The sequence below is a fragment of the Heteronotia binoei genome, chromosome 18 (genome assembly GCF_032191835.1).
Source record: "Heteronotia binoei isolate CCM8104 ecotype False Entrance Well chromosome 18, APGP_CSIRO_Hbin_v1, whole genome shotgun sequence".
Classification (NCBI taxonomy): domain Eukaryota; kingdom Metazoa; phylum Chordata; class Lepidosauria; order Squamata; family Gekkonidae; genus Heteronotia; species Heteronotia binoei.
In genome coordinates, this window is record NC_083240.1 from 31,650,085 (window position 1) to 31,673,190 (window position 23,106).

Consider the following 23,106-nt stretch of genomic DNA (forward strand, 5'->3'; position numbering starts at 1 on the left):
GCTGCCTTTACTTCGACCGGCATGAGACGGAGGAAAGGGAAGCCCCGTTTTGGCCACAGAGTAGTTCTTGCTTGGAATTAGGATTTCTTCTCTCCCCCCGCCCCGAGGATTAAAACAATAAAAATTGAAAAAAAAATATATCAATAAAAGGTGGAAGAGGAGGAGGAGTAAGGAGATAACCCCCGACGCTTCCTTGGATCAAGGCATTCCGTTACTCTCATTTCTCGCCCGCTGCTGCCGCCGCCGCGGGTGGATTTCTGTGTGTTTTTTCGCGCCCCCCCATCCCCTCCAGCGGAGACCGACGCTCAGCCATTTACTTTCCTGGGCTCGCTTGAAGGAATCTCTCGGCATTTATTTTTCCTCTCTGGGCTTTTGCTGCGGTTGACATTCCTCGGAATTTTTATTTTATTTTTTTGTGGTGCTGGTGTGTGTCTGCGCCCCCCCCCCTTTCTCCTCCCCTCCCCTCCCTCGATTCCACCGGCGGGTGGGGTGGGGGAGCTGGAGTTGAGGGGGGGCCCGAGGAAGAGGGAGGGCTGAGGCAGCGAGGGGGGCGGGCGGGTTTGGAGAAGGCGAGCCATGGATGGCTCCGCACTCTACAACGGGTTTCGGAAGAAGAGGCGATCCCGATCCCAACGCGACCGGGAGAGGCGATTCAAAGGCGGATTACAAGGGGCTGCCGGCGGGGCCGCGGGGGTCGCGGCGAGTGGCGAACCTCGGCGGACCCGAGCGCCCTTCGTCCTTTCTTCCTCGGGCTCGGAGCTCGAAAACAATGGGAACCCACCGCTCCCGCCGTCCGCCCGACCAAAGCCCCCCAGGAGGAAGAGGAGAGAATCTTCCTCCCCCGAAGAAGACATCATCGATGGCTTCGCTATGGCCAGCTTTGTCACACTGGAAGCCTTGGAGGTAAGGACGCGACGCCCCCCCTCCCTTTGCCACCCCCCCCCCCCAGCCCTTTAGATGCCTGGAGAAGGGGTGGGGGCTATGTCGGCCTTCGCTCTCATTGTTTGCTGGTGGGGTAATGGCAGGGAGGAAAATCGGGTCTGGGTCCTCCCCCCCCCCCCTTAACAATGCAGATCTTTAAAGCACCTTGTGGTTTGTTATGGCGGGAGGGGAAGTCTTATATACACACAGACACACAATTTGTTTTGGCTGGCGTTTGATGGATGTGTCGGGCGGGGGGAGTAGGAGGGAGGGGTGGGTGGGTTCCGATCTCCAGCTGTTGCAGTGGGGATGGTTTTGCTGCTTTATTTTATGTGGCGGCGGCGGGCGGGGGGGGGAGTGAATGGGGGTGTGTATTGCTTGCGACTGGGTAGAGAGGCAAAGAGGAGGGGCGGCGGATGGACTTGCCCGCCCTTGATGCTTTCCAATGTTTGGTGACTTGAAAGCGTTAATGGGACCCAAAAGGGGCGTGTGTGCGCGCGCGCGTCGCGGGGAAATGTCCCCCTCGCCGGTGCCCTCGAAAGGGCTTGTAGGGGACCCAGTTGTCAACTACTCCCGTCGAGAGTCTCCCCTCGCCTCTACCCTCCCACCTTCCAAATTTGGAAACGGCTTTTGTGTGTGGCTCCTATGCACAGTGAAGAAGCAAGCCTGAGTCTTTCTGTTTTTACCAGTACTTGCCTCTTAGACAAGCGTTACGCTTTCCCCATACGAGATTGCTTTGGGAAAGGGGAGACGCTGAAAGAGTGTGTGTAGAAGGTGGAGGAGGTTTGATTCGGTTTTTGGAACGACAGACTCCCAGGGAAGTAATGTTGCCCCCCCCCCCCACCCACCCACACAACCCAGACGCACACATTTCCAGGAAAGCTACCACAGGAAACCTGTATAAGCTGTGTGTGTTTTCTGCCAAATTCTGGTTTGGCCTCGTGGTGGAGCATCCCCCTCCCAAAAAACTATCAATGAGTGGTTTGTCAATTTCATTCTTGTTAGTCAATTGCCCCTCTTGTTAGTCAGCCTTGGTCTTGAGTGTTGAAACTCCCTCTCCTTGTTTTCATTGTATTGGCAAGGTTATTACTTGGGAGCTGCTGTGGGGTGTGTGTGTCTTTGTGTTTTTTTTCAAACTTACTCTATCCCCCCCCCCCAATTTGGGAATGTGAAGATTTCTGAGGATTATAAGGGCTGGTTTGGACAATGTGTTTATGGGGTAGGGGAAAGTCTGTATTCTTGAAATATTGAATATGGGAAAGTTCAGTTCTGGATCTTCTTCTGTGGATCAAGAACTTGGTGTCACAAGACCCACCAGACCAATTTGTTGCAAGCTTTTCTCATTCCCTGCCTGTCATCAGAAGCTTCTGTAGGTTTTCGTTTATGTCAAAAATTCTTCTCTGTGTCAGCTTCTGTCAACAAGTTGAATTTTACTCTATAGGTTACCTGGTCACCTAGTGGAGTTGTCCTGGAATTAACAGGATCAGATTTAAAGACATTGTAGTATCCTGGCCTACATGATCAGGCAGGATACAATTGTATGCCTTCAAGGACAGGATTGGTCCTCTTAATGATTTCAGATGTTTTGATAAAAAGCATTGTGTGTGCTTTGGTGATCCTCATGGCCATGAGTACAACTGTAGCTGTTTGGGGCTGTTGCAGTGAACTCTAAGTAAAGCAGATAGAAGGGAGATAAGGAGGAAGAAGAAGCTCTTGAAGAGATTTGGTGGTGCCTTCTGCAAGTTCCTTCACAGCAGGGTCAGTCGGCCTTTTAACACCAGTCCGACAGAGCGCAGTGATAAACTTGTAGAGAAGAGAGGATTTCTGCAGGTGAAACTTGTCACTGCACAAGTTCTAAATCCAGCATGTGGCTTTCAGTTTTCTTTTCTGTGTAACTGTTAAAGATGCGGGAACCCCAGCACCTGGTGCAAAAGTGGGCCAGTCTTGCTAACTAGTAAAATAGAAGGCATTCCATTCTTTGAAATGGATATGGACTAGTTTAGCGACAGTTGTTGTGGCCACTGAAGGTAGACCTAAGAGACATGGCATCAGTGAGGTGTGAAAGAGTAGTGCTCTTCTTGGTAGATCACTGGTAGAGCATGTCTTTTTATGTGCTAGGTCCTGGCGCCTCTCTTTAAAGGATTTTGCTGAAGCAAACCAGTGTTCTGACTCAGCATACTGCATTTTCATATGTCCATTTAAAAGCTTACAAAAGTGTAACCCATGTATCAACAGAAGGGCCTCCAGTGCAGTTGTAGAGCTCATGCGGAAGATCCAGGGTTCAGGCACAGACTTCTAACAGGTCCTGGAAAAGACCTTTCTCTGATTGGGATCCTGGAGAGCTGCCATCAGTCAGCAAAGACAATGCTGAGCTTGTTGGACTAACAGCCTGACTCAGAATCATATAAGTTGGCAGTATCATATACATTGGAAGCTCTCTGCCTTGTGTTTACAATTCACAAAACTTGGAACAGGATGCTTGTATAGGACACATTTCTTTTGAAAGTTGCTTGCCTTTTTAGGTGGACTATGATTTGAATCAGTGGAAGTTCCTGGCTTGGAAGTTTATTTTATCAAATTTATATCCCGTCCTCCCTTGCGGGCTCAGGGTGGCTAACAACAGTTAAAACAACCTAGAATATTAAAAAAACAGAATATACAGTAAAATCATTTTCATACATTTTACAACCATTGAAAGTCCAAGATGCATGTCAATGTTTCTGGTTGAGTTGGGATTCGATAGTTGCTGGCTGAGCTGGGATTTGAACCCAAGACTTCAAGCTCTATGGGTAAGACACTTGCCTCTGATCCAATAACGAAAAGCTTTGCAGAGATAAAGAAATAGGTGGATGTTTGGTGCATATAAGCTGAAGTGGCGCAGTGTATACTTCAGTTGGAATTAACAGGGTTTTATATCTGATTAGTTGGAGACAAGAACTAAACCCTGGCCAAAGTCCTTAGATTTAAAAAGTTTTATGGTAAACTGGAAAGCATGCCAATGCTCTTCTTGCTATTAGGTTAACTTGATTACTCGGGTTTTCTTTCTTCTCAGCATCAGTCCTGTTTTTTTAATAATAGAATAATGGTGACCTCACTCTCTTCTTCTGCATGCTGGTGAAGCCAAATTGTTGCTGCTGCTGTTGGTGGGAGGTGAGCGGGTGGGTGAAGCAGGCCTATTTGTGAGGACTGAACATACATCATAGAAATGCTAAATTCAGGGCCTTTTTCAGCAGGAATGCCCAGAAACTCAGTTCTGACTGACTTGTCATCAGGGGTATGGCCTAAGATGTAAATGAGTTCCTGCTGGGCTTTTTCTACAAAAAAAGCCCTGGCTAACTGGTTGTGTTTCAAGTGTTTGAATGCAATAAATCTTCTTCAAATGACACCAGTGTGAGGCCAGTATTTTGTGTTTGGATTGCAGGTATGGGTGTGAGGTTATGATTGTCAACTCCAGGTTGGGAAATCCCTGAATATTTGAGTGTGGAACCTGGGGATGGAAGGGTTTGGAGAGGAAGGGACCTCAGCAGGGTATAATACCATGGAGTCCACTCCAAAGCAGCTGTTTTCTCTAGGGGAACTGATTTCTGTCATCTGGAGATCAGATGTAATTCTGAGAGCTTTCCAGGCCCCACTTGGAGGCTGGCTACCCTAGCTGAAGCTGTTGAACCACTGATTTCCCTAAGGTCCACTCATTACTGATATTGGACCATGATTCTCTGGGCTTGTAGAATTCTGTTCAAGGTTTTCTGTAGATACCAACATGGAGACTTTGACCTGAGGTTGCTGTTTCTTCTATACATCCATCTTTAGTTGCCGTGATCTTTTCCTCTCCACCCATCCCACATACTAAAGATCTTCCTAAGGGCATGCCATGGGAGAAAATTATATCCCCTTCAAGATCTCTTGGATGGAAACAGAGACTTGTGACTCCCCTCTTTTCATTACAAGGATCCTTGCACCAAACTCCATTTTCTCACCTCCTATGGGATACTGTTGCTCCATCAGCAGTATTCACTTACTCTGCAATAAATTGTTTTGTGTTGATTTAAAAGCTCAGAAGATGCTTGTCTTGTAGCCAAAAGATACCTTATCACTTGGGCAATTACATCCTTTCCCCAAGAGTGCCTGTCTATAAAGCAGATGGCCCAGGCACCAAGCCATGGTCTCAACCCATTCTGTAGTGGCCAAAGTATAGTTTGTTAACTATATTTTGAGCGCTACGGAATGGAGTGACACCATAGTTCAGTGACTGAGCTCCTGCTTTGCATGCGGATTCAGTTTCTGGCATCTCCACTGAAAATGATCAGGTCATAGGTGATGTGAGACCTTTATCTGAGGGCTGAGCTAGACATTAATGAGCCCACAGGTCTGACGTGATTGACACTATTTGAAACAGTGCTTCAGCCTATCACGCTGTGACCCAATGAGTTATCAGAATCTTGCTTTAAAATGGCGGTGGCTGTGGATTGGACCCATGGAACCATCATATCTCTTTGGCCCCCAAGAGCCTCTGCTGGCCCAGGCGAGTCTGATCTTGTCAGAGCCAGTTTGGTGTAGTGGTTAAGTGCGCAGACTCTTGTCTGGGAGAACCAGGTTTGATTCCCCGCTTCTCCATATGCACCTGCTGATGTGACCTTGGGTCAGTCACAAGTTTTTGCAGAGCTGTTCCTCTCAAGAGCAGTTTCTCTCAGAGCTCTCTCAGCTCCACCTACCTGACAGGGTGTCTGTTGTGGGAGGGGAAGGGAAAGGAGATTGTAAGCCATTCTGAGACTCCTTTGGGTAGTGAAGGGTACCTCCTTGGAATACCAGGGCCAGTACACAGAAGCAGGCAAATGAGCCCCCTCTCTGAACATCCTCCATGCACCCGTCGGGGTTGTCAGAAGTCGCCATGACTTCCAGGCATGCTCACACTCACACCCACAAATACTAAAAGAAAAGAGCCACTGCTGGTCAGACTAGCCAATATAGACCTTAATCGGTCTGACTCAGGCAGCTTTGTGTGTGGTTTTTTTTTTTTACAAAGAGTTAATAATTATCCGACTCCTAACACTGAGTTAAAAAGTTAAGACCAAACAAACGTTTCTTATTTTATTTGAGCTTAGATTCCTATATATTTTTGCCCATCGCTTCATTTCAGAAATGGAGCCAAAATGAAGAGTTGTGGTGCAATGTTCCCTCTAATTTCCACCCCCACCCCAGTGGAGCAGTTCACATCCTGAGCAGAAGAAAACTGCAAAGGGCAATGGGCAGTGCAAGACCTTACCCTGCGTGACTCCAGATTGCCGCTGAGCAGGGCTTCCTGGGTTAATGAGCAGCTGCTCACCCACACAGCTTAGAGGGAACACTGGTTGTGGGCAGGGAGAAATGTGGGAGTTTGATTCTGAGCAGCAGTGAGGAGACATCCAACATCATTCCTATACTCTAGCTTGCTACACAACCCTGCTTTTCTGATATTTACAAGACTGCTTATTCAGGACAGGTTGTGTGTTGGAGGGCATCTGACAAAGTCAAGTATCACCTTCTAGCTTTCCCTCCGCTGGTTTCTCTAAACAGATTCCCAGCCATTCCTATATTGCTTTTCCGAATGTAGGCTTTCATTCACAGCCATTCACAATGGGGGGGGGGAAATAAAATCATCCTAAAATTGTCTAAAATGAATAAACTCTCACATTTTGAATGCAATAGATCTGCCACAAGGATGAGAGACTTTTCTCTGTTCTGTTCCTTTATTATTTTTGAAAGCTTGCACTCCATCGCATTCTTTTACTCTGTAATTCTGGGAGTTGGACTAGAAAAATTCCTACAATTAATTCCAAAATTGGAGCTCATGCTGTTTGCTGTAGTTTCTTTGGTTTGTTTGCTGCTCTCCCCTTAGGGTTGCCAGGTCTGTGTTGGAAAATACCTGGAGACTTTGGGGGTAGATCTGGGAGAGGGTGAGGTTTGGGGAGGGGAGGGGCTTCAGCATGGTAGAATGTCATAGAGCCCACCCTTCAAGGCAGCCATTTTCTCCAGGGGAGCTGATCTCTGCCAGCTGGAGATCAGTTGTCAAAGCAGGAAATCTCCAGGCCCCACCTGGAGGCTGGCAACCCTGATTCCCTTACATGGAGATGACTGATATGCACATGCACATTGATTGTTTGTTGCTGTGGGTCGATGCACACATGGGTTCCTGTGTAAAGCCCTGGATAAAAAAATTGTCATACATCCATATGTCATTCAGATCAGACTTTATTACATTCTGCAGTGTTTTATCATAAGCCTGTCAGTGATGTCACGGGGGAGGAAGAAACATGTGTCCTGGAAGGGATAGCAATCTGCATGCTCAGTTCTTTGCATCAAATTTCAAAATGGGGGAAAAAATGGAATACATTTGAGGAGCATCCTTAATTCGTAACTTGGGAATGAGGAGGAGGTGTGTACAAGTCCTTGATGGGTAGCTAAGCAGGTAGACTGGGTTTATGAAACATTAGGGTGAAATGTCTGCTCTGCCATGGAGCATGGTGCATCTGTATCTGTTTGCCATATTTTCATTTTGCCCTATGTCTTATGAGCTCAGCATGCCTTACAAGCTCAGCATGCCTTACAGCAGGGATCTCCGACCCCCAGCTGTGGACCGGTACCAGTCCGTGGCCTGTTAGCAACCGGGCCATGAGTTGTATAATTATTTCATTGTATATTACAATGCAGTAATAATGATAATAATAATAATACAACATGGGATTTCTATCCTGCCCACCACTCTGAATTTCAGAGTCTCAGAGCGGTCACAATCTCCTTTACCTTCTCCCCACCCCCAGCAGACACCCTGTGAGGTAGGTGGGGCTGAGAGAGCTCTTCCCAGAAGCTGCCCTTTCAAGGACAACCTCTGCCAGAGCTATGGCTGACCCAAGGCCATTCCAGCAGCTGCAAGTGGAAGAGTGGAAAATCAAACCCAGTTCTCTCAGATAAGAGTCTGCACACTTCACCACCACACTAAACTAATAGGAATAAAGTGCACAACTGTATCATCTGAAACCATTGTCCTCCACAAAACTGGTCCCTGGTGCCCAAAAGGTTGGGGACACCTGCCTTACAGGGTTCTCCCCTTTTCACTTTTTCCTTATCCCATGAAGATAGTAGCAGGCAGGTAACTGTGTTGGTCTGAAGCAGCAGAACAAGGTTTGAGTCTAGTGGCACCTTTGAGACCAACAAAGTTTTATTCAAGGTATAAGCTTTTTTTTGCACACCCCCTTTGTCTGACACAAAACAATGAAAACCAGCAGTCCACACACCCAGGAGGAGGTGTAAGCAGCAAATTAGAATAATGGCAATGTTTATCAGATTCAAGGAATAACAAGCTTAGTATTTGGGTTCAACTCTGGGGGAAAGACATAGTTAAGGCAATAAATTCATTGAATTGAAGATGCTGGGCTCAGGCATAAGCAACTGAAGAATGCTGAGAGTGAAGAAGAATTGCAGATTTATACCCCGCCCTTCTCTCTGAATCAGAAACTCAGAGCAGCTTACAATCTCCTCTATCTTCTCCCCCCACAACAGACACCCTGTAAGTCCTTGTCCTTACCTCTCCTCTCAAGGATGGAGGCATCTTAAAGCATCTTCTTCTTTGAAGTGGAATGACTGGCTAACTCATTTATTCAGTTAGATCCCGGTGGGCAGCCATGTTGGTCCGATGCAATAGAACAAAGTTAGAGCCCAGTGGCATGTTTAAGACCAACAAAGTTCATGTCTTAAATAAAACTTTGTTGGACTTAAAGGTGCTACTGGACTCTAACTTTGTTCTTTCAGTTATCCAGTGAACTAGGTAAAGCTGACAGATGTGATCACACACACTAATTAATGCACTTTCAATCCACTTTCAAACTGGATTTTGCCTGTTCACACAGTAAAATCCAATTAGAAAGTGCATTATTTAGTGTGTGTGTGTGATCATAGCCATAGAGTAACTTGCCCAAGAACATTTGCTGAGTGTTAGACTCAGTGGAGGTTTAAATGCAAATCTCTCTGGTTCTAGTCCAAAAATCTGCTATGCCACCCTGGCCTGGCCACTAAACCATTTTACCATTGTTGACAGTACTGGGCAAGCCACTCTTCCTTAGTGTAAACTGTCTCAGCAGATTTGTTGTAAGACAAGGAATAGTTCCTCTGCTCCTTGGAAGGGTCAACTCAGGATACAGTTGCAGAAGGCTAGGTTATATTTTTAAAATACATTTTGTAGTCATTATTCACTACTGCAGGAACCTACCTTGAATTTTCTGATTTAACACCTTGCAAGTTGGAGTCCAGTTAATTCCCAGTTCATGCACGTGACCAAAAACCTGCACTAACTTCCCTATGGCTGCCTGCTCCAAAACAGTAGCCATGTTAGTCTGTTGTTGCTTTTGCTTCAAAGGGCCCTTAAAGGCACACAGATGTGTTTGGGGCAGAAGTTCTGCTGGAGGCTTCCGTGTAAAACGACTGAGCTAGAATAGATCAGCAAATCTGGTTCTGTTCAAGCAGAGCTAGAGGGGCAGCATTCTTGCCAGTGACTTCTGGTGAACTGGTTACTCTGTTCTTGGAGTCATTTGGACACTGCATAATAGTGCCACATGATTCCTTGTACTTTGCAGTTCTTCTAGTCTACTTTTTATATTTCCCCTTTCTCTGTACCTACCTGGGTGCAGCTATAACTTCCTCGGGAGCCATTGGTTGCGTGCAAAAGATAGATGTGTTTTAAATAAATCATTATATTTGTATCTGCCAAATTCGGATGCTTCATGCATCTGACAAAGTGAGCTGTAGTCCTTGAAAGCTTATGCCAAAATAAGTCTTTAAGATGCCACATGAACTCTCTGGGCTCTGCATTTCTTTTATGGCATTTGATAGCTCTGATCATCTTGTTACTGCTACTCCGGCACTGTCTCTCTGTGTGTCTTGGGATATTAGGATGAAAAGCAATAATTTGATTTAGGCTATCTACAGAACAGGACTTTCTGTATTTTCCTAATGTAATACAGATCGTCTAGTCAGGAATAACTTGAGCCTAGAGTTTTGTCGAGCCTACCAGAACAAGAGAGTAGGTATTTTATTTATGTTTAAAAGGCAAGTTTTGAGTTCCATAAAGCTCCAAGTGTCTGGAGAGCAGTGTGTTAGGTTTTGGAAAAAGATTATGTTGACCTGGCAACATGGAGTGTTTTTTAAAGCAATTGAACCCAGAGAGTCAAATGGGAACAATGTTAATTGGTTTTATAGACTGTCTGACCTTGGTGTTGGGGTCAGATTCCACAATCAGTTAGCAAATAAGATAGCAACATCAATATAAGACGCAAGGGAAAACCTTTCAATGGGTATATCCAGCCCATCCACTGGTTCTTCACCGCCCCCCCCCCCCCCCCAGCCTATCCACTGTTACCAAAGAGCTGATGGGGCAGCTGCATTGCATTTTGGTTCATAATTGAGTGACTCTGATTTTGTGCTGTTTTCAGATTTTCTTGAACTTCACAGTTTGGATATTCTAGATTTAAATGTGATAACTGGCGAGATGGAATATTTACCTTTGCCATGTTGCACACACTCAGCATCTTCCATGAAGATAGATTCAGGTGGGTAGCCATGCTGGTCTGAAGCAACAGAACAAAGTTTGAGTCCAGTGGCACCTTTAAGACCAATGAAGTTTAATTCTGGGTATAAGCTTTCGTGTGCATGCATAGTTGAAACAGTGCATCTGATGAATGAACTCTATTGGTCTTAAAGATGCCAGTGAACTCAAACTTCATTCAGTATCTTCTTGTTCTGGTGTGTTGGCTTCTAAGTATGCTACACATACTTACACACACACACACACACACACCCCCCATGGCCTAGTTAAATGTTGAGTTGGAAAGCCTGCAAAAGAGGATTGTCGGCTTTTCAGTTTTATTGATTTAGGTAAACTTTTGCTTGGATGCCTCAAGTAATCATTATGAAAGGGGCAAGCTTAAAATGCACAAAACCAGTGGCTCCCAAGGTCCAAAATTCACATGACAATAAACTGATATGGAGTAAATTTGGCCTTGTGGGTTACCATGCCAGAAAGGTTGAGAACCACTGAGGCCAGAGATTCAAAGAAGTAGGAGATTCAAAGGGACTGTCCTCCTCCTCTCACATCAGTTATACCATATGTGGAGGTGATCATGCACAGTCCTGGCATGAGGTAATTTTTGCTTGCATGGTGCTCATTATAATAATGTGTAGAGTTTGGGCCCGTACAGGGCTTTTTTTTTTTAAAGAAAAAGCCCAGAAGGAACTCATCTGCATATTAGGCCACACCATCTGACATCACCATTATTCCACGTAGGGCTTTTTGAAGAAAAAGCCCAACAGGGACTCATTTGCATATTAAGCCACACACTCCTGATGCCAAACCAGCCGGAACTGAGTTCCTGTGCTTTCCTGCTCAAAAAAGCCCTGGGTCTGTGTGTGTATATTTCCACTGAAGAAGGACTGGCAAGTGGACCTTACTGAAGTTTATCTTTGTTCAGAGCATTGTCTAAATGTACTGAAAGCTCGACGTATCCTACAGGCATGTAAGCCGATGTTCAGCAAGACACACTCTCTCTCCCTCTCTCCCTTTCTTTCCAAATCTGCATGCCATCATCCCATCCACAGAGTGCGAATAATTGTAACCAGTTGTTCCATTGCATTTCATGTGATCCAGCCAGATGTTGCTTGCCATTCCTCTGTGTGCTGAACAAACAAAGTGATAACAAACCAAGCGCTTGAAGACTGTTCAATATTAAAAACAGCAGCAACCAAGAGCACTCTTTCTCCCTCCTGGAACATGTTAAACATGTTGCTAATGGGCAGCAATAGACTATAGGTGATTCCCTGTTTACAACAACTGGTCTGTGTAAAAGGGAGTTGGGCTTGTGCTGATGCTGGATTAGTGCCACAGTCCATTTAATTGATGGCACATGTGCCCAATGCCCTTAGCTGCTGTGGTTTGTGCCAGACTTGGGAAAGAAGGATTCTGATTCAGAAAGCTTGAGAAGTGCTACCTGAACTGATTGGGTGACCTTATGTGCATGCAAATGAGCATGCATGCATACAACCTGCCTGTTGCCTCTAGTTTGGTATTCCACCTTTGCTGGCTTCTGTGATCGCCTTTCTGAAGATGACTGCATGACCTTTCCTGTAGGGGTTTCAACAGGAAAGCTGAAAGGAATGCTGCCCTTGTAAAAGAAAGAAGGTGCTAGAATTTTGGAAGGAACAAAATGTGCTTCGGGTGGAAGGGGACCACCCAATCAGTCAATTGCTGGAGCCACAGAATGGCACTCACCCCAATCAGGGCTTGAAGGGGTGGAGAACACAAGTGCTCTGTTGCTTCCTGGGCTTTCCTTGAGAAAAATAGAGCATCATGACAGGGACCAATTGGATGAGGAAAAGTGTGTCCTTTAGGGTACGTATGAAGGAGGGACCTTAACATGGATGGCCAAGGTTTATTTATTTATTATTTATTTATATTTCGATTTGTATCCCGCCCTTCCCACCAAAGTGGCTCAGGGCAGCTGATTAGCCTGATGTTGCTGGATCTTGGAAGCTAAGTAGGGCTGGTCCTGGTTAGGACCAGGGATGGAATTCTAGCAGGCGATCATTTGCATATCAGGCCACACACCCCTGATGTAGCCAATCCTCCAAAAGCTTATAAAAAAGAGTCTTGTAAGCTCTTGGAGGATTGAGTATATCAGGGGGTGTGCAAAGGAGCTTCTGCTAGAATTCAGCCCCTGGTTAGGACTTGGTTGGTATGTTGGTATGCAGAGGCAAGCAATGGCAAGCGGCCTCTGTACATCTCTTGCCTTGTACAGGGTCACCATAAGGCCACTGCAACTTGAGGGCACTTTGCACCACCATGAAGGGGTGGAGGGACTGGAGATGATTTTGCCCAAGATTTCTAAAACCTAAACTCAGCATTCGAGGGGAAGCACAAGAAACAGAGATCAAAGGCATCAAAGGCCTAGAATTCTATGGGAACACTAGGAACTGGCAGGAGATGTTGCTTGCTAGTAGACATGAAACTTTTCAGGGAGGATCTATTGCCATTTATGTAAACCTTTCCAAATTGCAGCTGTCTGATCAACAGCAAAAAAAGGGAACACTAGCACCATTTCATCCTTTTCCTTCCTTAAAAGGAAAAAAAAAACCCTCTTGTGGCCATGTTTTTGGGGTTATGAGCTGGGATCTGTCTGAGCCAAAGGTGCGGGGCAGTGTCAGGTGGCCCTCTTTCCATTTCTAGGGCTTGGTGAAGAGACCCTGTAGGATTCCACTCGGGAGCTGACCTGGAAGCCTTGCAATTATCTTCTGCTAAATTAGTAGTTTGATCTTCATTTGAAGCGTAATAATACATTGGAGTCGGATGAAGCTTATTAAAAATAGCCCAAGTGCTTGAGCTCCATAGAAGTCTCCGATGTAATTAATAAAAATGGAGTTTGGAAACTGCAAGGTGAAATGTGGAAATATTGAACTCTCCCTGGTTTCTTTGAGTTTAACTTCTAGATTGATGGGGCTATTTGGCAGGACAGTGCTTAACTTCTCTGTTGTGTGATTTCTTCACAAGGTTTTTTTTTTAAATGTTTAATAACCTTTACTAAACAAGCTTCTTAAAACAAGCAAATGAATCAGAAAACCAGCCTTTTCTTTCTTGGGCCTCATTTCTGAATGATTGAACCCCCCTGTCATTATAGGAGGCATACCAGGGCTTTACGGTCTTTCCTCTAATTCTGTGTAAGACTGAAAGTCTTGTCTAAATTCACTTCTAGTATTCCAGGGGGAAGGAATGCAGCATGGTATATCCTGATCCCACCAGATCTCAGAAGCTAAGCCCAGGCTAGCCTGAAAGCTGCTAAGCAGGGTCAGTCCGGGTTAGTATTTGATGGGAGACCACCAAGGAAGTCCAGAGTTGCTACGCAGAGGCAAGAAATGACAAACCGCCTTGGAACGTCTCTTGCCTTGAAAACCCTATGGGGTCGCCATCTTGCTTGTGACTTGATGGCACTTTCTACCACCACCAAGGAAGGCATATCTTGGTATCATCAGATCTCAAAAGCTGAGCAAGGTCGATACCTGGGTGGGAGACCACCAAGGATGACTCTGCGAAGGAAGGCAATAGCAAACCACCTCTGCTTCTCACTTGCTTTAAAAACCCATTACTGGCATTGCAGTAAGTTGATTGTGACAATTCCAGGGCTGCTCTTGGTACTCTGAAATAGTTCAGTAAAGCACTGAAGCCCGCCCCCCCCCTTGTAGGTAAGAGACTTTTCTCTCCTTGTCTGAATAGCCAGAGGAGGGGAGAGGGGTCTTGGGGCAGGTTCAGAAATTAAAATGGCTCAGGAATAAGTTGAGCCATGGCGGCCACAGACTTATGCTTGTGCCTGTCATCTCTACAGCTTGCTGGGTCCAAGTTGAACAGCAGCCCCTTGCAAATGTTCTTGGTACCTAAATGGCCAATCCACAGGGGGGAGGGAGTTCTTAGAGGAAACTTCCAACTATACTTTCATTTCACTGTATTCTTGACTTATTTCCCTGCAGGTGTTAGTTTACTCCCTCAGCAGCCTGCCATTTACCAGCCAAGACTATTCTCCCAGGCCTGTTATTTAGCTCATACCGTTCAGCTGTGAATCTGGTAAAGGAGGAGGGAGCTTGCCCCAGAATATCCCTTAGAGATGGCCCTGGGATTGGTTGGGGAAGGTCAGAAGGTTATGGCCAGCATTTGCCTATGATGCCCTCATCTGATGGTCCAGGCTAGCCTGAACTCGGAAGCTAAGCAGGGTCAGCCCTGGTTAGTATTTGGAGACCACCAAGGAATACCAGGATCCCTACCCAGCAGCAGGCAATGGCAAACCACCTCTGAACACCTCTTGCCTTGAAAACCCTATGGGGTTGCCATAAGAAAGCTGCGACTTAATAGCAGCAGCACCACCATAGCCTATTAATGAAAAGAATATGATGATGGATTGAATTATTTTCCTCCCCTCCTCCACCTGTGCTTTGTTGTATGCTTTCTTCTTCAATTTGTTGTATGCTCTGGAACACCAGTCTTTAGTTATAAACATTGCTCCTGCAAGAACTAGAAGAAGACCGTAGGTTTATACCCCGCCCTTTGAATCAGAGTCTCAGAGCGGTTCACAATCTCCTTTATCTCCCTCCCCCACAACAGACATCCCGTGAGGTAGGTGGACCTGAGAGAACTGTCCCAGAAGCTGCCCTTTCAAGGACAGCTTTGGGAGAGCTATGGCTAACCCAAGGCCATTCCAACAGCTTCAAGTGGAGGAGTGGGGAATCAAACCCAGTTCTCCCAGATAAGAGTTCGCGTAGGGTTGCCAATCCCCAGGTGGGGGCAGGGGATCCCCCAGTTTGGAGACCCTCCCCCCGCTTCAGGGTCGTCAGAAAGCGGGGGGAAGGGAGGGAAATGTGTGCTGGGAACTCTGTTATTCCCTATGGAGATTTATTCCCATAGAAAATCATGGAGAACTGATCTGCGGGTATCTGGGGCTCTGGGGGGGCTGTTTTTTGGAGTAGAGGCACCAAATTTTCAGTATCACATCTAGCGGCTCTCCCCAAAATACTCCCCAAGTTTCAAAAAGGTTGGACCAGGGGATCCAATTCTAGGAGCCCCAAAAGAAGGTGCCCCTATCCATGATTTCCTATGGAAGGAATTGAAAAGGTGTGCTGTCCCTTTAAATGTGATGGCCAGAACTCCCTTCGGAGTTCAATTATGCTTGTCACAGCCTTAATCTTGGCTCCACCCCAAAGTCTCCTGGCTCCACCCCCAAAGTCCCCAGATATTTCTTGAATTGGACTTGGCAACCCTAAGTTTGCGCAATTAACCACTACACCAAACTGGCTCTAAGTAGTCAGCAAGTTTAGTTCTCTGATTATTGTTGTTTGCATTAAAACGGACATTGAACTTATATGATTTTTTTTAAAGTTTTGAGTTTCTTCAATAAAGCCTTTTTTGCTTCATGGTGTATGTTACTGAGGAACTGGGGAGTGACTTAGACTAGACTCAGGGTATGCTTGGTTACGTTTCCACACCAGGGCAGGGTCAGCCTTGACATTTGTGATGTTGACCCTGGGTCGAAAGGTTTGTCTTCTTCTGAGCCCCAGAATTGTGAATTTTGGTGGCAGCACCAGCCTCCAGGTGGGACATGGAGATTCCCCAGAATTACAGCTTATCTCCAGACTGCAAAGATCAGTTCCCCTAGACAAAATGGATGATATGGAAGGTCTGACATTATACCCCACTGAGGTCCCTGTCCTCCCCAGGCTCTATCCCCAAATTTCCAGGAATTTCCCAGCCTGGATTTGGCAACCCTACTCCCCATCCTCTGCTGGTGTCTAAGAGGAACCTGGCGACCCTTCTGACCGAAGACAGACAATAGTTATTTTGGGTGAGTGGAACAGGAATGCAAAATCGCCATGCTTGACTGTGGTGGGTATGCTGGGCTGCTTTTTGCCTCCAGACAACAGATTTTTGCAGGTTTTTGCATATTCTCAGGCTCAGAGATGACAATGTGAGAAAAGAAATGCAGGTGTTCAGCTCGGGGAAGAGTGCCTTTGTCATTTCGCTCACTGCTCCACGAATGAGGATTGTCTGTCTCCACTAGCCTTGCTGACTTTGACTTGGCAGCAAGCCAGACATAAGCAAATGCAGAACATTATAGTCTTAGGGGGAAACCTTCTGTGCTGTAAAATGGATACTAGGAAAATCCACTCCATGAGAAATGGAAAAATAGCTCGTGCAGGTTAGGGCTCCCCCACCCACCCCTGCACACACGCAGCGGAATTTGCCATGACAGCCTGCCAGGGCTTTAGACAGGCTCCCGTTGATCCCGTTTGCTTTTAAAGTAATGAGTTTATTAAGGGCTCTTAATGTCTTCCTCTCTGCTCTGAAACTTGGTATCATTTGCAAGCTCCACATCTTGTGGGAATGGGAGGTTTTCCATTTGCATGGGAAACATTGGGTTTTAAGCAGCAAGAACTCCTCTTGCATGAATCCCACGACAAACAGATGAAGGGGGGGGGGGTGCAGAGATGTTCTGCATTCTTTCCCTGTGGTGTCTATCAGTTATGAACCTAAAAACTACCCTTTTTTGTTGGTGTTCTTGTATTTTGTGTGTGTGTGTGTGTGTGTGTGTGTGTGTGTGTGAGTCTCTGTGTGCATGCACCTGGAAGTCATGGTAACCTCTGGTGACTGACCCCCTACTGGGGGCCTGGAGGATATTCAGGGAGGTGACTGAATAAAGCCTGCCCCTGTCCTTCCAGCTGCTGGTATTTCAAAGAGGTCTCTCATCCAAGTATTTGCCAGAGTTGACCCTGTTTAGCATCTGAGATCTGATGAGATTGGGGTTGCCTGGGCTATCCAAGTCAGGGCCTAAGAACCACTTTCTCAAATTAGGCCCTAGTAGGGTTGCCAGATCCAGATTGGGAAATGATTGGAGAGTGGACCCTGGGGAGGACAGGGACTTTAATGGGGTACAAGGCCACAGAGTCCACCCTTCAAAGCATCCATTTTGTCCAGGGGAACTGGTCTCTGTAGTCTGGAGGTGAAGTGTAGTTCTGGGAGATCCTCAAACCCTACCTTGGAATGCCAGACTGGGATTTAGTAGACTGGAATTTAGTAGGTTCGAATCCCCACTCTGCTGTGTAACTTACTGGGTAATGTTGAGGCATTTTCTTCCAGTCCTGAAGATTTATCCCATTTTCCTAAGTGTCATGTAATGTGCTTCTAAGTAAATAAAACTATGCATGTATGTACAAGGAAAATAGATTTTGCAATTCAGCTTGGTTATAGCCAGTTTGGTGTAGTGGTTAAGTGTGTGGACTCTTATCTGGGAGAACCGGGTTTGATTCCCCACTCCTCCACATGCACCTGCTGGAATGGCCTTGGGTTAGCCATAGCTCTTGTAGAAGTTGTCCTTGAAAGGGCAGCAGCTGTGAGAGCCCTCTCAGCCTCACTGACCTCACAGGGTGTCTGTTATGGGGGGAGAAGATGTAGGAGATTGTGAGCTGCTTTGAGTCTCTGATTCAGAGAGAAGGGCGGGGTATAAATCTTCAATTCTTCTTCTTCTTATAGCATTTAGAGGTCAGACTGGGACCCAGGAGGTCCTAGTTCTGATTCCCTACTCCAACATAGAAACTTGCTGGGTGCCCTTGGGACAGTCACATGCTTGCAGTTCAGCCTACTTCACAGGGTTAAGGTAAAGTGGAGGAGGGGAGAAAAACATACCCCAAGCTCATCACTGAAAGGGAGGATGCAAATATATCTACTGTCCACTCCCTACAGATGATGAAAAGGGCTGCTTCAAAGCAACCCATTGACAATAACCTTCTGCTTTTTCATCTTGTGCGCAGGCAGGACATGTACCAGCCTTCACTCAACACCAGTACAGATCACAAAAGGTGATCATGACAAAAAAACCTGTTATCTCCATGCTTGAATTTGAGAATTGGTGTAGTGGTTGGACTTGATTCTAGGAGACTCTGATTCACATGCTCAACTTGTTATGGGAGCTTGTTGAGTGACTTTGCGCTGGTCACAGTCTCTCAGCTTAACTTATGGTTGAGGGTGTTGTAAGGATAAAAGAGGTGGTGGAGAACCATGTACACTACCCTGAACTTCTTGGCAGAAGTGGGCAAGATAACAATGTGTTTGAGAAATGGATGGAATTTTGTGCTGCATAAGAAAATAATCTATTTTTCCAGGAGTGAATTAGCTACTCGCCAGTCTTGCAACCTGAGTTCCTTTAAGTAGAGATGAACCTAGGTGCCAGTTTAAAATATTTTTAATTGCCAGTGAGTTTCAAGTATAATGTCTGCGGTAGCTGCTCTTTGTATTTCTGCCTGATTTAGTTCTGGTATTCATTCATCTGCTACAATTTTTAAAACCATTTTTATTATTGAATGAACTTTCACCAGCAGCTTTTTTATCATTTCTGTTTTTATTAGTTGTGAAAATCTTGACACTGTATTGTGTATTGTTCTTTATTTCTGCCGCTTGTTCTTTGCTTGCTTTAAAATATTGTATGTTTGGATATGTTCACTGTTTTGAGACGGCCTACCAAGAGGCAGTAAAAAATAATTTAAATCAACTAAGAAGTAACTGGAGACCTTCTGGACTAGTGAACTGTGTTCCCTATTGCTACAAACTTCAACCTCTTCTTTTAAAAACTAGGATATATGTGCTTCACCTAAAACATTGTGACAAGTGGATAGAATGATGGAAAAAAAACCCTGTTGTGCTGATGTATGATTTTTAGGGCTTACTGGAGCAAGCACCATAGGGTTTTCAAGGCAAGAGATGTTCAGAGGGGGGGTTGCCATTACCTGCCTCCATGTCACAACCCTGGTATTCCTTGGTGGTCTCCCATCCAAAGCTGACCCTGCTTAACTTCTGAAATTTGACAAGATTGGGCTAGCCAGACCAGGAGTGGCACCCTAAAGACAAACAAGATTTCCAGGGTATAAGCCAGGGGTGACCAAACTGTGGCTCGGGAGCCACATATGGCACTTTCACACATATCGTTGACTCTTGGAAGTCAAGGAGGAACTTAATGCAGGTTCACTCTCAAGTAAGTGTGCATAGCATCGGGACCTCGGTCAGCCTCTGAGTTCTGTCCCAGAGGTGACTATTTCTGCCGTGTGTGAAGCAGGGAAGGAGGGGGAAATAGGCAGGCTTGCAAGCTCTTCTCCTTCACCACAGAGGTAGCCCAGAAACCTAGAGCATGGAAATAAAGCACAAGAGCCGATGGAGAATTCCCTAACCTTTCCCTATGCTGGTTTTATGGGGACTGTTATTGCCAGTTTTTTGGGTTTTTTTAAAAAGTCTCCTAGCATGGCCATGTTATAAAGTGCACACATATGTATTTTATCTTTCTGTGCAAAGAAAGTATTTAGAATTTTAATAAAAATGTGTGTGTAATATTTGTTTGCATCTTATGACTCTCAAATATTTGACGTTTATTCTGTGTGGCTCTTATGTTAAGCAAGTTTGGCCACCCCTGGTATAAACTTTCTCTCTCAAAAACTTATACTCTGGAAATCTTGTGGATCTTTCAGGTGCATCTGGGCTTGAAGCATGCTCTGTAAGGGTTTGGAATTCCAATTTGTGGGAAATAATAGCCTCTGCTTTCCCCAACTACCTGAAAGACTTGCCAAGGCAGGAAGCCTTGGATGTTCATATTCAAGTGCAAGATGTGGAAGGAGAGAACATGTGTACATAACAACATGCTGCATGCATGCTCATTGTGGATGGGCAGAGTTTGATCATGATGTCTGAATGTGAGCCTGTGATGCTTTCTTAGACTGAGTCAAACTGTTGGCATTTCAAGCTCAATGCAGTCTGCTCTGACTGGCTATGGCTCTCCAGGGTCTCAGACAAGAGGGTCTTTTGCATCATCTGCTATCTGAGACTTTTAACTGGAGATGCTGCAGAGGAACCTGGGATATTCTTCTGCATGCCAAACAAATGCTATACCATTGAACCACAGCTCCTTGTGACCTATCATGAGCTTGTGTTAGATTCTGGAGCTTGAGTTTCTTTCTACATGCCTTCTTCATCCAGAATTGGATTTCTCTCCATCCCTTGGCCAGATGGAAAAGAGTACTGCTGAGTTAGGGCAAAATGCCTTTCCTGGACCATTGAGCCATACTCTGCAGAACTCATGCATCCAAAAAACTCTTATTTTCAGATAATCAAGAGACCTTCTTGCTCCATTGTCTCACATTTGTATTTGGTAACTCATGACTCATAAAAGCCAGAACCAGATCTATATATATTTTTGAGGGGGAGCAAAATAAAAAAAAATGATGCCCTCTGTGGAGAAATGCCATCTTGGTTAATGTTGGTGCTTGGTCGGAGGGGAACATGAAACTACTAGGCAGGCTGTGTGGCCTAGCCTTCCCTTCACTCCCCCCCTCCTTTCCGGAGTTAAACCATCAACTCTAGGGGGAAAGCCTCCTAGAGGGGCAGGAAGTTCTTTAGCCTTCCCCTCATTCCTTCCTCCCTTCTGGAGTTAAACCAGCAACTCTAGGGGGAAAGCCTCCTAGAGGGGCCGGAAGTTCTTTTGGGTTTTTTATTTGAATTAGGCGGGGAAAAGGCCGGTTCGCAGCTGGCGGTCAAGGAGAGAGGTTGCCAGTCTGTGGGCTCCTGACTGTGGGAGAGGCCTACTCAAGAGGAGGAGGACCCCCAGGCAGTCAGACCGAGTAAGTAATTCACAAGGTAGGCCAAGTTTACACCAGGGACAAGAGGATGCGTTTAAATCCACCTTTTATTTGCCCTTCTTGTTGCTGATCAGGTGCTGTGCTAAACTTTTACATGTAACTGTTTTTGTTTTTATTTTTCTTTCTCTTCTTATTAAACATTTTTACTGTTTTGAATGCTGGCAGTCAAACTCTGTACCACATAGATCCCCAACCGCTTAGACCACGCTGCTTTATGAAGGGGGCCCTGGGGAAGGCATACAGTTGGATAAGGTGCCAATCCTCCAGGGGTTCCCCGAAGAAGTGCTGTGGTCTCTGTGATACCCAAGTACAGGGTGGCAGAGGAACTTGAGGCCTGGCCTCAGAGCTGGAGAGGGGGATTGGGAGTCCTGTTCCTCTCAATCTGAACCCCTAGACTGAGCAGGTGGTTGCAGCGAGCCCAAGTGGCCAGAGGAGAAATAGCTCCCTCCAGGAGTTGGCGACTCAATAGGGAGTTGACAGGACTGGGTCTGAAGGCAGAATCGGGCCGGTTCCGTCACACCCTCTTATGGGCCCATTCTATTTTATAAGCCCATAGAATAGAAAGAATTCCACACCGAATTTGGCGCCCCCCCCCCTCTGGCAGCGGCTGGGGCAAGCACCCCCTCGTCTCCCCCCTAGATCCAGCCCTGATAATAGCTCACTTTCTGGGGAAAATATTGTTGGTCTTTAAGATACAAATGGACTCAAATTTTGCCTTCCCCCCTTTCTGGGATGTTTAAAACTTTAGTAATTTGAGTTGTATCCTACAATGTGAGCATTTGGTTGTTGTAGAGCTGGATGCTTTGGAAGCCATTTTTTTTTTAATCTGCCTTGCATAAAAGAAGGGCTTGTCATAGAAGGTTGATGTACCGATCAAGTGGGTGTTGCTTCTCTATCTTTGAATGTTGGTCTGGCTGCATAGAGAACCTCGTGGAAAGCAGGGAGCATGTTGGCTGGACAGCTAAGAAGTCTGGGGTAAGGGGAGAGGAGAGAGCAGTATTTCACACTGATTCAGCATCGCCTGCCAACTCTTACCGTTCCGCCTCTAGTAATGAAGACGTTTCATACAACGGGTAACAGTGTGTCAAGATAGATGTAATTAAAACAGAAGCAAATTGGCACTTCTAGATTAAAGACAAGCTGCAAATGAAAACACCTGTATGTTCTCCTTTATGTATTGGCTGTCTGGGGCAAGCTGCCAGATATGCAAATAAAAAGACATTGACAAATATCCTTGCATGTGTGGCTTTGGGAAACCCAACTCTTTTATTAACCTGGCATTTGTCTGGGCTTTTGACAACAATAGAGGTCTTATTTAATTTTGTGTCCATGCCAGATCAGGACTAGAAAACCATAAATAATAATTGTGTGTGTGTTGACTTAAATACAGTGGATTCTGCCATAAGTGGTTAGCCAGAAAGATGACAATACTCATACCCCAAGTCACTGATGCATCAGCCCATCATCTGATAAGTCATAATGCCATCTTTTGAGAGCCAGTTTGGTGTAGTGGTTAAGTGTGCAGACTCTTATCTGGGAGAACCGGGTTTGATTCCCCACTCCTCCACTTGCACCTGATGGAATGACCTTGGGTTAGGCATAGCTATCGCAGGAGTTGTCCTTGAAAGGGCAGCTGCTGTGAGAGCCCCCTCAGCCCCACCTACCTCACAGGGCGTCTGTTGTGGGGGGAGAAGATATAGGAGATTGTAAGCTGCTTTGAGTCTCTGATTCAGAGAGAAGGGCAGGGTATAAATCTGCAGTCGTCGTCTTCTTTTGATGGCCAGTTTGGTGAGACGGTGTGTACTGGTTCTGGGAGAGCTTAGTTCAAGTTTGCTGGGTAATATCGGCCTGGTCTCATTCTCTTTGTCAAACCTCCCCTATAGGAATGATTGTAAGGATAATATGGAGGAAAAGCAGGATTCTAATAGACTATATCCCTGCCCTGGGTAGCCC

The 23,106-nt window shown here is 45.8% G+C and overlaps 1 protein-coding gene across 5 annotated transcripts in view; it reads left to right on the top strand.

The window, feature by feature from the left end:
* Positions 1-550: 550 nt before the first annotated feature.
* The window catches only part of AUTS2 (activator of transcription and developmental regulator AUTS2), a 1,045,632-nt gene continuing 1,023,076 nt past the window's right edge, over positions 551-23,106 (top strand). For 4 of the 5 annotated variants that reach the window (XM_060258686.1, XM_060258689.1, XM_060258688.1 and 1 more), the window contains exon 1: positions 551-903. In XM_060258686.1, the coding sequence (XP_060114669.1) occupies positions 577-903 (327 nt within the window). In that variant the 5' untranslated portion in view covers positions 551-576. The remainder of the gene's footprint in view (positions 904-23,106) is intronic. The other variant, XM_060258690.1, reaches the window with a different exon arrangement.